The sequence below is a fragment of the Echinops telfairi genome, unplaced genomic scaffold (assembly GCF_000313985.2).
Source record: "Echinops telfairi isolate 266 unplaced genomic scaffold, ASM31398v2 ScPeMD7_3;HRSCAF=10, whole genome shotgun sequence".
NCBI lineage: Eukaryota > Metazoa > Chordata > Mammalia > Afrosoricida > Tenrecidae > Echinops > Echinops telfairi.
Window position 1 is genome coordinate 58,174,692 of NW_022103899.1, and position 14,282 is coordinate 58,188,973.

General features: G+C 47.7%; 1 protein-coding gene across 1 annotated transcript in view; it reads left to right on the forward strand.

Annotated features, from left to right (window-relative positions):
- The window catches only part of DIS3L2 (DIS3 like 3'-5' exoribonuclease 2), a gene marked incomplete at its 3' end in the record, with an annotated part of 319,919 nt that overhangs the window by 58,337 nt on the left and 247,300 nt on the right, over positions 1-14,282 (forward strand). Inside the window, exon 4 of the mRNA XM_045294312.1 lies at positions 10,510-10,563. Within this exon, the coding sequence (XP_045150247.1) occupies positions 10,510-10,563 (54 nt within the window). The remainder of the gene's footprint in view (positions 1-10,509; positions 10,564-14,282) is intronic.

Consider the following 14,282-nt stretch of genomic DNA (forward strand, 5'->3'; position numbering starts at 1 on the left):
ACATACTAGAAGGCAATCCCTTTGTGTGGAATCCAAAGTAATCATTCATTCAACCCATGCGTAATGCGTATTGTTCTGTGCTGTGGGCTTGGATGATGGCATGATGGGCCTGGGGCTGACAGCTTCTCAGACCTCCAGTGCATGCAGAGATGATAAGTGCCTCAAGGTAGGTGGAGACAGAGCGCTCTGAGCTCTGGGAGGAGGAAGCCATCACTTCCAGTTAGGCCCGTATAGGAATGTTTTACTGGAAGGACACCATGTGAGCCTGGTCTTGGATTGGTGCCGTTTGAAAATGGGACGGTAAGAGAGAGCTTTACAATAGGAGGAACCAGCTTGAGCTCTTCAAGTGGAAGTGGGAGATAGGGTTTAGGTAAATGAAACATGGACTAAATCCATTTGCTTGGGGCACATGGGTGCTGAATGATGGGGAATCAAGAATGGATCAGGTTGAGACGGAAACAGTATATCCAACAGTCCCCAATATAGCTTGGCCGCTTTCCTGTTGACAGTGTGTGTTCAGCTGCCAGCCGAGCAGTATGGTTGAGCCAGCATTTCTTGTGCATTCTCTGTAAGCCAGGATCAGTTCTGGTTCTGGGTCTGCCACGTGGGTTCTCGGACCCAGGAGGATAAGATACGGTTTTTTACACTTCAGAGCTCACGGTCCCTGGGGAGTAGATTTGGGTCTGAAATATTAAGTGTTTAGATAAAGGCATAACTGAGTTTGTGGGAGTATGTTGAGGGTGAGGAAACCATATAGGCTGAGGTTCTGAAAAGAGTCCTGTTGAAGATAACACCAGTTGTGGGTCGAAGGATGACCGGGTGAGCCAATTATGTATTACGTGTGGGATATAATATCTCATGCAACTAAAATTTTGCTAAAGACAATTCACAACTGGATGCAGCAGTCTGTCAACAGGGTGTTCCCAGAAATTCAAGCTGGATTCAGAAGAGGACATGGCATAAGGGGTATCATTGCTGATGTCATCTGGATCTTGGCTGAAAGCAGAGAAAACCAGAAGGATGTTTATGTGTGTTCTATTGATTATGCAAAGGCATTTGCCTGTGTGGATCATAATAAACTGGATAACCCTGAGAAGAATGGCTCACCCTGTATGCTGAGCAGATGAGATCATCGGAGAAGTAGGACTATATAAAGAAGCAAGAGGCATCAGGATTGGAGGAGGTTTTTTTGACAACCTATGATAATTCAGGTGACACAGCCTTCCTTGAAAGCAAGGACTGGAAGCCCTTGCTGATGATAATCAAAGGTTACAGCCTTCAGTGTGGACTGTAACTCCATGTGAAGAAAACCAAAATTCTCACAACTGGACCAAATGGTAAGTAACATCATGATAAAATGAGGAAAATTGAAGCCATCAAGGATTTTATCCCGCTTAAATCCACAGTCAGTACTCTTGGAAACAGCAGTCAAGTAACCAAGTGCTGTCTCGCATTGGGAAAATCTGCATGAAACCTCTTTTAAAGTGTTGAAGAGTAAAAAAAAATAAATAAATTTGTTGAAGAGCAACGATGTCACTTTGAGGACTGTGTTTGTCTGGGTTGACCAGAGAAGCAAATTCATAGACACTCATGTGTATAAGAAATAACTTTATATAAAAGAGCAATTGTATATTGATAAAACATCCCAGCCCAGTCCAGATCAAGTCTGTAAGTTCAATATTAGCCCATATGTCCGATACCAAACTACAAATTCCTCTTCAGATGCACACAACACATGCAGTGACGCCAAATGCAGGAAGATCACAGGCCAGTGGGTGGAAAGTCTTGTGGATGTCGTGGTGGTGGAAGCATCTCAGCTGGTGGGGGTCTCCATGTGGCTCCTCCAGCTCCAAGGCTCTGGCTGCCATCAGCGTAGCTCCATGTGTCTTGTCAGCAGGAATGTCTCACAGAAAGTGAGTGTGTGTCCCGCCTCCAGCGAGCTATTTATCTCCATGGTGCATCCAAATGAGGTCATGAAGCTGTGACCTGATTGACAGGCCAAACTCCACCCCATTCACTATTAATAGTCTCAAGTTGACAACAAATTATGTAACTACCACAAGGACTAAAGTGCTCGTGACCCATGCCATGGTAATTTCAGTTACTTCATGTGCGTGTCAACAGTGGACATTCAGTAAAGACCAAAGAATCGATGCATGTGAACTGTGGTGTTGGCAGGGCATATTGACAGTACCATGGACGGCCAAAAGAACCAACAGATCAGTCTTGGAAGAAGTACAGCCAGCATGCTCCTTTGAGGCAAGGATGGCGAGACTTCCTCTCCCAGACTTTGGACACGGTATCAGGAGAGATCAGTCGTGGTAGTTAGATGATTTCGTGTCAACTTGAAGATGCATGAAAGTGTAGGAGTGGAATCTAACCTGTCAATCAAGTCACAGCTTGATGGTGCCTCCCTGGGGTGTGGCTTTCTTAAACATGGGCACAAACCGAGAACCTCCTCCTCTCTCTGCCCCTTCCTGTATGCTGGGACTCTGCTGCTGACTCCGAGAGCTGCTGGTGCTCTGCCGGGTTTCTATCAACCTTGGAACCACGCGACTGTGGCCTGTGATCTTCCTGTAGTCTGTGGCTATGTGACTCTGAAGAAGGACTTATGGACTAGAATTAGACTCAGGGACTTGAGTTGGACTGGGATGCCTGCTTGATATATAATGACTTCTTAATATCAAGCTTTCTTGTACATAGATGAGCATCACTGGATTTGTTTCTCCAATCACCCTAGTCTAACACGCAGTCTCTGAAAAAGGACATCATGTTTGTTAAAGTAGTTGGGCAGCAGAAAATAGGAAGACCCTCAACGAGATGGGTTGACACAGTGGCTGCAAAAGTGGTCTCAATTACAGAAACAGTTGTGAGGCTCGTGCAGGACTGGGCCTTGTCTCGTTCTGTTGTACATCGGGTCCCAACCAACTTGATAGGACCTAACAACATATGTGTGGGGAGGAGATGTGGAGAGGTAATGCCACTGTCTAGGTACTTTAGAGAAACAAATCCACAGCAACTCATGTATAAGAGAGAGTTTTATGTAAAGAAAGTGTGCATCACGAAAACATCCCAACCCAATGCTGCCCAAGCCCACAAGTCCAACATTAACCCATTAACCCAGCACCAGTCCACAAAGTCCTCCACCTCACAAAACAGAGGCAATGATGCCGACTGCAGGAGGAAAGCCGAGTCAGTGAATGAATAAGCATCTCAGCACTAGCAGGGGTCTCCACACGGCTGCTCCAGCACCCAGGGCTGCATCGGGATAGGTCCATGTGGCTTCTTCTTGGGGATGTCTTGTAGGAAGTCAGTCTTGCAAGCTGAAGCAGGGAGCTGCTAAGGCAGCTGCACCCTAGTGCGACCATCACAAAGCAAGAGACCCGAGAACTCAAAAGGCGAGGCTCACCACCCATTTATCCTTCCGCCTTTCAATTAGCCCCACATGTGATTATCGGCCAGGTTGGCACAATTACTAACTCAGCCACTAATGAAAACATGAACATGTGGCTCGACGGGGAGCAAGACGGCTTAGGTCTCCTTGGAATGACATATGAAGCAGACGGTAGTAATAACAAGGCTGATGGGGGAGGCAGGATATCTAGAAGTATTGTCAGAATTAAGTCTGTTTTTTGATTCTTGGATTAGGATAGAAATATTGCCAGGTGCAACATGGCTTTTTTTTTTTTTTTAAAAAGGACCATTTCCCTGCACAGGCACGTTTCCCTGCAAAACCACATTTGCGGTTTTGGTGGAAGTTTGACCAATGAATCGGTACTCTTCTCTTCTCTTCTTCTCTATCACCTTTCTATATTCACTTGTGGTCACGTGCATATGTGATTGAAGTCTCCTCATGGAGAAACTTAAGGAATTGATCGTTCTGATTCTAGGATTAGTATTGGTTTCTTTACTTTTTTTCTTTTAAAGAGCATCCCCAGAATTTCTTTGACAAGACTTCTCTTACGAAATAAAAGCTACACTGGGCCATTTCTGCAACCATGAATCCCCCGTTGACTGTCTCATCATTTGACCTCCAGGCCCAACTCTCTTCTCCCCTCCGCTGAGGGCTTATCCCAGGCGTCTTGATTCAAGCCCTGGGCCCCACTGTGCTCCTCCTCTTCTCATCTCCAGGAACTTTCCACCCTCTGCTCGGGGCTGCACCTCTGCTCCCTGATGTGGCCGTGCCTTCGCACATGCCGTGCCTGATGCGCTGAACACTTTGTTCCACGTGCTGATGTCATCGAGCTGGCCCTTTAAAAGCCCTATCAAAACGACCCTCCTTTGAGAAGCCTCACCTTATTGCCCCAAGCAGAGTTGATTATTTCCTCTTTCTTTCCAGAAGCCAACTTTTTCTGTACATCGTGCTATAAATTTATTGCCATTTCCTGGCATGTATATCCTGCCCCCCATTAGCCTGTGGGCAGAGCTGTGTCTTATTTCCATAGGTTCCCACAGTGCCTGGCATTTTGCTTAGTGCTCGATATGTTTCCTTGGATAAATATTTCCTTACTGCCTGAAATGGTTCCAGATAGATTGTCTTTTGATGATGAGTGAATGGGAAGAAAGCTCAGTTGTGAGAATGCGAGAGAAATGCAGCTTAGAATTTAGGTTCTAGGAACTTTCTTGAGACAGGAACGAGGGAACTTTTCTGCAGTGGTATTTGGTCCCTCTTCTTCCTCCTTTTCCTGACCACTTTTGAAGCCCCTCTTAGCTGACATTAAACACACACACACACACACCCTGAAAAACAAACAAAAAGCAGCAGTCTAACATTCCCAGGAGTTTGTAAGTGATTCCTCCTGGCCTGTGACATCATGGGACTGTGCAGCCAGAGCCCCCCCACATTTGAGAACAGTTGTCTTTGCAGATGGGGAAGGGAACGTGTCCCAGATATGAGGTCACCATGAGGGATATACAGCACTGTAAATAAGGTTTTCCTAGGCAGGGGACAGAGCCCATCTGCTTTCTGATTGAAATGCTCTATGTGCAGTCCTTGCTGGGCAAGGTGAAAAGCTAGTCAAGAAAGGACCTTTCGATGTTGGGAGAAATGAAACTTATTAGCTGTATTTGTAAACTTTGCCTGGCTTTGGATTCCAACCCAAATGTGTTGTGACCTCCTCTTCTGTCTCCCCAGCCAGAGAGGAGGGCTATTGTAGAGATGTTGGTTTTTTTTTAGGAGTAGAGTGATATTTTTACTTTGTTTTTAATACCTTGACTAGTAATTTAACATTTCCTTGATGCTTTGCCCTCTGCTGGGAGCAGGAGTCCACAGTGACCCAACAAATATCTTTCTTGTTTTTGAAAACAGCCAGCACTAACACACAGCCATCTATCTACATGTAGCTAAAAAAAAAGGTTTTTGTTTTTTTTGGTAAATAATGACTCATACCAAAGAACATATGTCAGTTTTCCCTCCTTCCAGGTATAATACGGAGAGATCGTTGTAGGGAATGTTGGGGGAGATGAGCATATGGGATGGACATACCCTGCAGGGGCTCTAGGTTGGGTGGGAACTAAGGATGAATGTCGATAGAAAGATGCTGGAACCGGCTGTCTTCAGGATCCCAGATGATGCTTTGGTTAAAGATGTTGCAGGTGCCCTGAGTTTTGTCTGCAACAGAATATTGGCACGGACTTGTTATTGGATCTCTGAAGAAACCCAAGTCCAGGAAGACAGGGCAGGATGGGCTGGTTTTCTGGAACAACCTTTACCATATGTGAAGAGTTAAACCAACCGGAGAGCATGTGAGTGGAAATTAAGGATGGGAAGGCGAGAGGGGACATTTCCAAGGGACTGCCAAGTCCGTTAGAAGGAACAGATGATGTTCATAACAGTGCCTGCAATGGTGGGAGAACCTCATCTCTGCAGACACTAGTTAGCTCAACAAATGTTCTTTGACTGCTTCCTGAAAGCCAGGCCTTCTACCAGTGAGCAAGATGAGCAATTCATTGGGGGTGAGAGGCCAAAACACAGCTAAAGACAAAAGAATTTAGGGCTTGGCATATAATCTAGTTGGGAACTAAGGAAGATGGGAGAGAATAATTAGAGAAGCCACTTCACATGGATGGTTAGGGAAAGCCTCCCTGAGAAGGGATCTGAGTTGGGATCTGAAGGAGCACAATGAGCCGGGCATTTGCAGAATTGGCCCAGGAAGATGATACGCAGAAAGACTAGCTAGTGGAAGAACTTAGGCAACTAGAAAAAGCCTTGGTGCTTTGAAGAACAAAATAGAAACTTATTGGAAATAGTAAGCAAAGGGAATGACAATGTATAAGTCTGTAGACCCTGGAAGGGTTAGATTTTATTCAGAGAATAGTCATTGGTGGGTGTTAAGCAGGGGAGGGGTGTCTCATGCTTTATGCTTAAATTAGCCAACCAACCAAGCAAACAAGAGCAACCATTTTTCTGGCTGTTGTGAGATGAATAATGTAGACTGGAAGCTGGGACATCACTGGGAGGCTATTGAAATAAAACAGGTGAGAAAATGTGGAGACATGAAGATATTTGATGGCAGAGAAGATGGAGAGAGGAGAATGGATTTGGAGCTAGAATGGAATTAAACACAGAGATGAGGCAAAGCAAGGATTCAAGGATAACTGGTGAGTTTTCCGGTGAGACTCTGCCCGGATGATGTTGCTGTTAGCCAGGAGAGGAACGATTGAGGATCTGTGTAAATGCCTATAAGCAATAGGGTTCTATTTTAGACATGGGAAGTTCAGATGCCTACCAAGTGTTCAGTGGAGATAGGGTTGAGGCGTAAAGTCAGATGTGGAAGTGGACACAGTGGATGCAGTAGCCCCGAGAAGGGAAAAGCGAAGGAGTGATGGCCGGACAGAAGAGACTCCCTTGGTGGGAGTAGAAGGGACCTGCCTGTGACTAGGACGGGATTCTCCTACCAGTGTCGTGGGAGCAGAGAACATGAATGACGGCTAGATTGGCGGCTAGGTTTGGTGATGGGAAGGGAAGGGTCTGCTTTCTCAGGAAGTGAGAAGGCAGGCTTATCCGCTCTGCCTGTGGGAAGTTTGTAGAGGAGGCAAACCGTGAAACCGTTCGTGTGGAGAGTAAGAAAGCAGACTTGCTAGGGGTCTGTGGCAAGATGCAGGGCAGTGCTAGGCACCCGTTTGAAGCTGTGATCATGAAAGTAAGCATGTGCGGCCAACACTAGCCTCTCGAGCGGCGGCGGCCCGGTAGGCAGCACAAGTGAGTGACGGGGTCATGGTGACAACTGTAGCAAGCAGGTAACAGAGCCAGATTGCCTGGGCTGAATGTGCTGTGAAATTGGACAATTGACTTGCTGGCTTGGTAGCTTCGTATACAAAGAGGATATTACTTACCTTGTATGGGGTTTTGGGGGCTAAATTGGTTAATTAGAGATGAAGCTCTTAGAACAGTTTGTAGCATTTAGTAGGCCTACAGAAGAATTATTTGCTACTGTCTTTCCTGTTAAGAGAAGGATCACTTCCAACGCAGGGCATTACTGTCACCTGGAGGCGGCTGCCCATCGTTATGAGACTTCAGGATATTGGAAGACAATCTGTACAGTTTTTTTTTGTTTGGTTTTTAAACTTTTTGTTGTGTGTCAGGTAAAGTTTTGCAGAGTAAACCAGTGCTCCGTTCGACAGTTCACACACATTGGTTTCGTGTCGTTGATTGCCAGCCCCGTAGTGTAATGTCACTCATCTCACTTCCAGGCTGGTTCCCAATCCTATTTCTCCTCCCTCCCAGTGCCTCCTGCCCTCTGAACGCTGTCCTTGGGCCAGTGCTGCCCTTTTGATCTCGAATGGTCGATTGTTTGGAGGGTGTGGAACTCCCTAGTATTATTGTTTCCCTTACAGATTTGTCTATTGTTTGGCTGAAAATTGAGCCACAGGGCTGGGTTTAGTTCCAGGCCGGAAGGATGACTAAGGGTCACAGTTGGGAAAGATGTGGAGGGGGGGTGGGGGTGGGGAGCGGAGGGGGACACTTATTTCTTATGTGTGAAATTCCTCAGTTTCAGGTATTTTTAAAAATATGTAGGCAAAAAAGAAAACATATTTTTGATTCCTAAGTTGGGCTAATTTTTAAAATAACCTACCTTTTAGGATAATAGTTAGCTCCATGGGTACAGGGAGGGTGAAGGGCCAGCTGCGAGTGAGGTGTGCTGCATGAGCCTTAGAGGAAAGGTGAGCCCAAGTGTTAGGCAGGCTGTCGTGGCAGACTGTGGCCGGGACGTGGCCAAGGAAGGAGGTAAATCCACACAGAGCATCTGATGATGGTCAGGCCAGAGGGTTAGCGGTCTTGGGGTGAAGTTAACATTGAAATGGCTTATGTACCTTCTGTGAGCTGGAAGGAGAGGGGACTGTACCCACAAAGTGTGATCCTGGCATGTTGGCAGTGATGACAAGATGCAGGCTGTCCACCTGGGTTGGGTGGAGGAAAAGGTGGCGGGTGAGTGACAAAGTAGTGTTGCCTGAACCATCCATATGGATGTGGAACTCCCAGAACACTGATGGGCGCAGGGCAGCGAGGAAGAGTGTGAACCACAAGCCCAAACAGGAGTGAATGAGGGAATGACAGCAAGGAGGCATGGCCCGTGATCCAGCTAATGACACGCGCGTCAAAGGAACTGGGACTTTAGGAAAAGATGGGCGCCAGAAGGTATTTTCAGGTCCCTGGCCACCCCTTCCCATCATTCTGACTGGTCACAACAGGGGGTCTCTATCAGCAAGAGAAAAATCTAGAATAAGCAATCAGAGTCACAAAAGAGACTAGGCCTACCGGTCTGACGGAGACTGGAGGGACCTTCGAGACTAAGGCCAGAAGACACCCTTTCTGACCAGGAGCTGAAGCCTTTCCTGGAAGCCACCTTTTAGCCAAACAAGAGACGAAACTCCAATCGATTCCAGCGGTCAGCAGCCTTATGTACAGTTTCCAGGCTATAAACCTATAGCCTCATCTTTCACCTTTGGGGTGGCCGGTCTGCTGGTGGGTTTGAACTGCCACTCTTTGGTTTAACCCTCCAACAGTAACCTGACAGCATCTCCAGGACTTCTGAAATGAGAGTTGCATACAAGGACAACACCATCGTGTGCCTTAGAACAATCAGTTGCACAAGAGCAAAGACAACATTTGCCCCAAAGCCAAAACGAGAAGGGAAAAGGACTAGAAAATCCAGGAGGAAGGAAAGCCAGCTCTGAGAGGGAACGTGGAGAGGCTGCCACAGTGGGGAACATGACCCACGTCCCACGGACACTCGACGTACAGACTGTTGAAGGGAAACTGACTCGCTCTGTTAATGTTCACCTCAAGCGTATTCAATTTATTTTATTAGAAAAAAATAGGCGTGATAGGTTTGAAGGATTTAAAAGAAAACCCCAATTCAAATATATCTATAAAGCCCCTTGTTTTAAACAAGTCAAAGCCACAATAAAAGACAAGTCATTGGGACGAGGGAGACCATCAGCATGAGACCCAAGGGTTCACAGTCGCTTGGCTAAATGATAAACCATGGGAATAACTTTTCCTCTTACTTTACGACTCCCTTTTATTCCCTCACCCCTTCCACTAATGATGTATTTTTGAGCCTGTCAACATTTTCTGGGGAAATGCTCTTAGACACACTTTCTCAAGCTGTCCTTTGAGTCCAGAAAGCCACTGCTTCTCTCCTGGGTGCCAGTGGCCCGTGGCATGTAGCTGGGACTGAGGGAGGACTAGGTGCTGCGATACCATGGTGCTAAGTCTGCCCTGGTGGCTGACCTGGTGTGGGGGCCTGGATTCCCATCGATATGAAGAGCCGGTTCTGGTCCATTCTGAATTATTGATGCCCTCAGCCCTGCGGCAGGCCCCCAGTCAACTTTCTGTGGCCTGTCCCGCAAGGTTGGGAGCCAACCTAGACCCGGGAAAACAGCCAGAGGCCCAAGCCTGGAACAAGGTGTGGGAGCTGGAAGTCCTGATGATGGAGTGAAACGTAAGCCCCAGGTGGCGTTGTTCTGAGCGCGAAGATAGACGTTTCAGACCATCCTCCGCGGCTGACTCAAACCTGCCGCACGCCAGGCTTAGGTGCTTGTTCCCTGTGACCCTGCTCATAGCACACAGTCACTCGAGCTCGTAGACTAAGGTGGCCAGACGTCCTGCTTTTGGCGGGGCAGTCCCGATTTTTAACAATTTGTCCCGCGTCCGCGGCATTTTAAAAAAGTCCCAATTTTTGGAACGAATGCACAACAAGCTAGGGTATACGGTTTTCGGCTGCCATGTGGCTATTTTGCCAGGATATGAGTTTTATCAATGGTATCCCGCTTTACCAATGTTAAAATCTGGTCACCTTATCGTAGACACCCCCAGCCCCACGAATGCCTGTGCCGCAGCCGTAGCTGTACGGTCTTCTGGAGCGGCCTCCTCCATCACATGTGCTTCCCAGGCCAGAATGTTCCATGTACGTGAAACTCGTGTTCAAGAATCACTTGCCCGGGAAAACCACCAGTGTGTCGCGTTAGATGCGTGTGTGACCCTCTTGTTTTTATCTTGTCCAGGGTGTGCTGAGGATCAATCCAAAAAAGTTTCACGAAGCCTTCATTCCTTCCCCGGTGAGTTCAATCACTTTATAATAAACTTCACGTCACATTTAATTTTTCCGATGTCCTCTGAAACTGAAATCATATATCCAGCTACAAGGCCGAGCAGTGAAACAGAACCGAGGATGGGCAAGGGTTTGTTTCAAACTTAAATAAACACTGCTTGCCTTTGGGTTCCCAGGCCCTTCTGCCCGTCTGAAAAATTGCCCTCAAACTGCACGGGTGGAGGCCGGTGCTGGGCCCGGGTGAGCAGCTGGGCCCAGGCAGACACCCACCCGCTCTTGTAATTGGACGCCCTTGGTTTATAGCTTTGAAGGATTTATGGTTTTTTCCACTGATTTAAGTTAATCTCTCCTAAACAAATACGCTATCTACTTTCGATCTACTGCATGAGCTAATCTATGAATGTGTCCAAAAATAACGTGTAATGCTTTTTTTGTGTGGGGGTGTGGGGGAGGTCAGGGTTTCTCACTTCATTTGGTGCAGGTGGTAGGGCTTAGTCCAGGGCCCTCGGCCACTGGGCCTCTCAACCCCTTTCTTACGCTCATGGCTCATCTTAAGAAGCTCTCTCTGGCTAAGGACAGTTCTCTCTGATACCAAGTTCACAGCAGGTCTGTGGAGAAAGTGCGATTGTGCAGAGCAGAAAGAGCGGGACCACATTCCTGACTGAACTTTTCCCAGACACCAGGTACAGGAGGACTGGAGCCTCATAGCGTTTTCAGGGTAGAGGAGTCGGTTGGGAGAAACTACTTCTAATTGAGAAAATGGAGTACATGCCTTTCAGCTGACTGACTTCATGCTGCTACGTGACACATTCAGTGTGACTCTAAGTGTAGTCTTCTACTTCATAGACATTGTTATTACAAAACCTCTAAGACCTATTCCCAGGCTCTTTCAGTCCTTGGCTTCTCTGCCTTCCAGAAGCCAAGGGATTCCGCTTCCGGGCTTGCCCATGGGACCACGTAAAAAGTCTCACTGCATTGGGACATCTCCTCTGAGTCGCATAGGAGTTCACTGAAAGACACGGCATGTTTGCCAACCCCAGGCCCTTGGGGGAGGGCAGTGATGTCGCTGCAGAAGCTGGTCAGTTGGACTAACTGGTCAGTGTAGTGTCATGGGGTTGGAGTCCACAGTGCGCCTGCCTAGGTGAGTGTCAGGTACAGTGGTCACAAAATGTAGTTTTGCAGGGCACACTCCTAGGAAGGTGCCAGGTGCCAGGTGCCAGGTGGCAGACGGCTGCTCGGCCTCACAGGAAGTCCTGCACAACCAACCTCTCTTCCCTGGAGGCATCATGACCTGTGTCTGCAGCAGTGGGTGCACCCGCGGAGCTGGGCTAGCTGAAGGGACCCTGGTGTGTGACAGTCAGCCACGTGTAAGCCTCAGAGTCCCACTCACTAAAACTCTCCGTCCGACGGGTACTGGGGCCCAATGGATCCCTGACCCCTCTCCCCTGCACACTGAGGAGCCATCAGGGCACGACAGTGTTCTGATCATTTTACTGGAGCTTTCTCGGAAGCTCCTGAAGGCTCAGTATTGAATTTCCTAAAGTTCAATCCCTGTGAGCAGGCCAGCTCCTAACATGTGTGGGGCCTGGGACAGAAGTACCCATGGAGACCTCCATCCCTTCAATCAAAACACATAGGAGTTAAATATCAACCCAACAACCTGTTAAGTGAAGTGGCGTTCCTGGCACGTCTTCCTGAGCAGCAGTGTTAGCTGGGTGTGATATTAGGATTGGCTTGCTCCATCGCCTCCTTTCCCTCTCCTGCTGATTCCTGATGGAGGAGCCATACTGTCTTGGAGGGAGAAAAATATGCAATAAGACATGGAGGTAAGTCAGAGCAGTCAGACCTATCGTCTGTTATTAGGTGCCATTGAGTGGGTGCCCACGCATGGCGACCCTGTGTGCCACAGGAGGAAACACTACCCGGTCCTGTGCCATCCCCACACTTGTTCTTACGTTTGAGCCCATCGATGCAGCCACGGTGTCCATCCATCTCGCTGAATGCCTTCCTCTTGTGCTCTGCCTGATACTTACCAAGCAGGATGCCCTTCCCCAAGGTCTGGTCTGTCCTGACAGCATGTCCACATTGCGTGAGATGAGGTCTGGCTGTATTTCTTCCAAGCTGTTTTCTTTGAAAGCCTGATTGCAAGTGAACCCAGATACTGTCGTTTTGGATACCCAAACGATCTGCATTCTACAACCCTGGTTCTTTATGGCCAGTTTCTACTTTCTGAAGCTGAAAGCGTTGTAGAAAGCAATAGAAAGAAGGAGATAAAATTAACAAGTGTGAGGTACAGGCAAATAGATCCCACAACCCCGCCTGTTGTAGATTTCTGGGTTTGGTATATGTAGCTCATGTCCATGTTAGGCCTGCATTTGTATGAGCTCGAGAAATGGCCACAGGCAGACTAGGAGGTTTGGGCTACCAGAGCTGGGGTCAGAGGTTACCCTTGTTGTTGAGTGCCATCAGACTAATTCTGAGTCATCTGACTCATAGTCTAGAGCAGAAATGCCCTGTTGGGTTTTCGAGATGGAAATCCTTTTAGAAGCAGGTCACCAGGGTCACATGGTAACATTAGCATCTCTCCTGTTTAACTCTGGAGGGAATAATGACCAGGACCAGCCCAAAGCCGATTCCTCTGAGGTGGAGGTCCGACATACCTCTTCCACTCTCTAATCCTTTTCATGTCAGTTCAGGTGCCAGCTGCCCTTTGCCCACCACTGTCTGCTGCATTGATAACCCCTGGCAGTTGCCATACAGAATTCACAGACCATACTTCAGTGAAGTGGCTTATTTACAAATTTATTTCCTATAGTAATAATGTTTTTGACATTTAATTGCTTCTTTTAATTAAATTTTTAATTTAATTGTTTTAATTGCTTCTTTTTTAAAAACACAGTTTTATGGGCACATAATTCCCATGTCATACAACTCAGTAATTCAGTCACACCAGGGTACAGTTTGGACAGGGACAGCTTAGGAACCAGGGCCAGGAAGCCTGTAGGCATTCTCCTGTCTTCAGCACTGGACAACTCCTTGAGGCTCCCTCAGGACCCTCTAGCCCCACGCCCCCCCCCCAGGATAGAATCCTCTGGGTCCCTTCAGGACAGGCTCTTCTTGGCTATGCCATTTGTTGCCACTATTTTGACCTCTGTCACCTTCTGGGCCCCTTGGTGTCTTCAGTGTGAAACAACCTTTGGCCAGCGTGACTGCTTTCTTAGGAGGTTCCTTGCCTTTCCTCTGTCTCTGTTTCTCTGCATCTCCTTCGGCTCCTGCCTCTCCCTGCTGCACCACCGTGGGGCTGGCTGCATGTGTATGGCTGTAGGTTGCTTGGTGTCCCTTTGGACAGCTTCTCGTTGCATATCTGCCAGTAGACACATAAAGTTTTTGTGTCTTTGAAAGGAAATTCAGCTTTCTGTTTGCTTTTTATTTCTCCCTAATGGGTTTTTTCTTTTCTTTTTGGTTTTAAAGACTCCCCAACTCCCTTCGGTTCCCCCCACCACCACCACCTTGAACCGTGGGTAGGATACAGGCAGATGGGGCAGAGGACATGGCTGTGGGTGTGAACTCTTGGGCACTCATTGCCCCAGCCTGCAGCAGCAACGAGGAGCTCCCGTCAGCACCAGGGTGTCCGCAGCATGTCCGTTCCTCAGCATGTGCTGTGAATGCTCAGCAGCACCTAGCTATGCGAGGGCAGGCCTCAAAACGTTTGTGGGAAAATGGAAT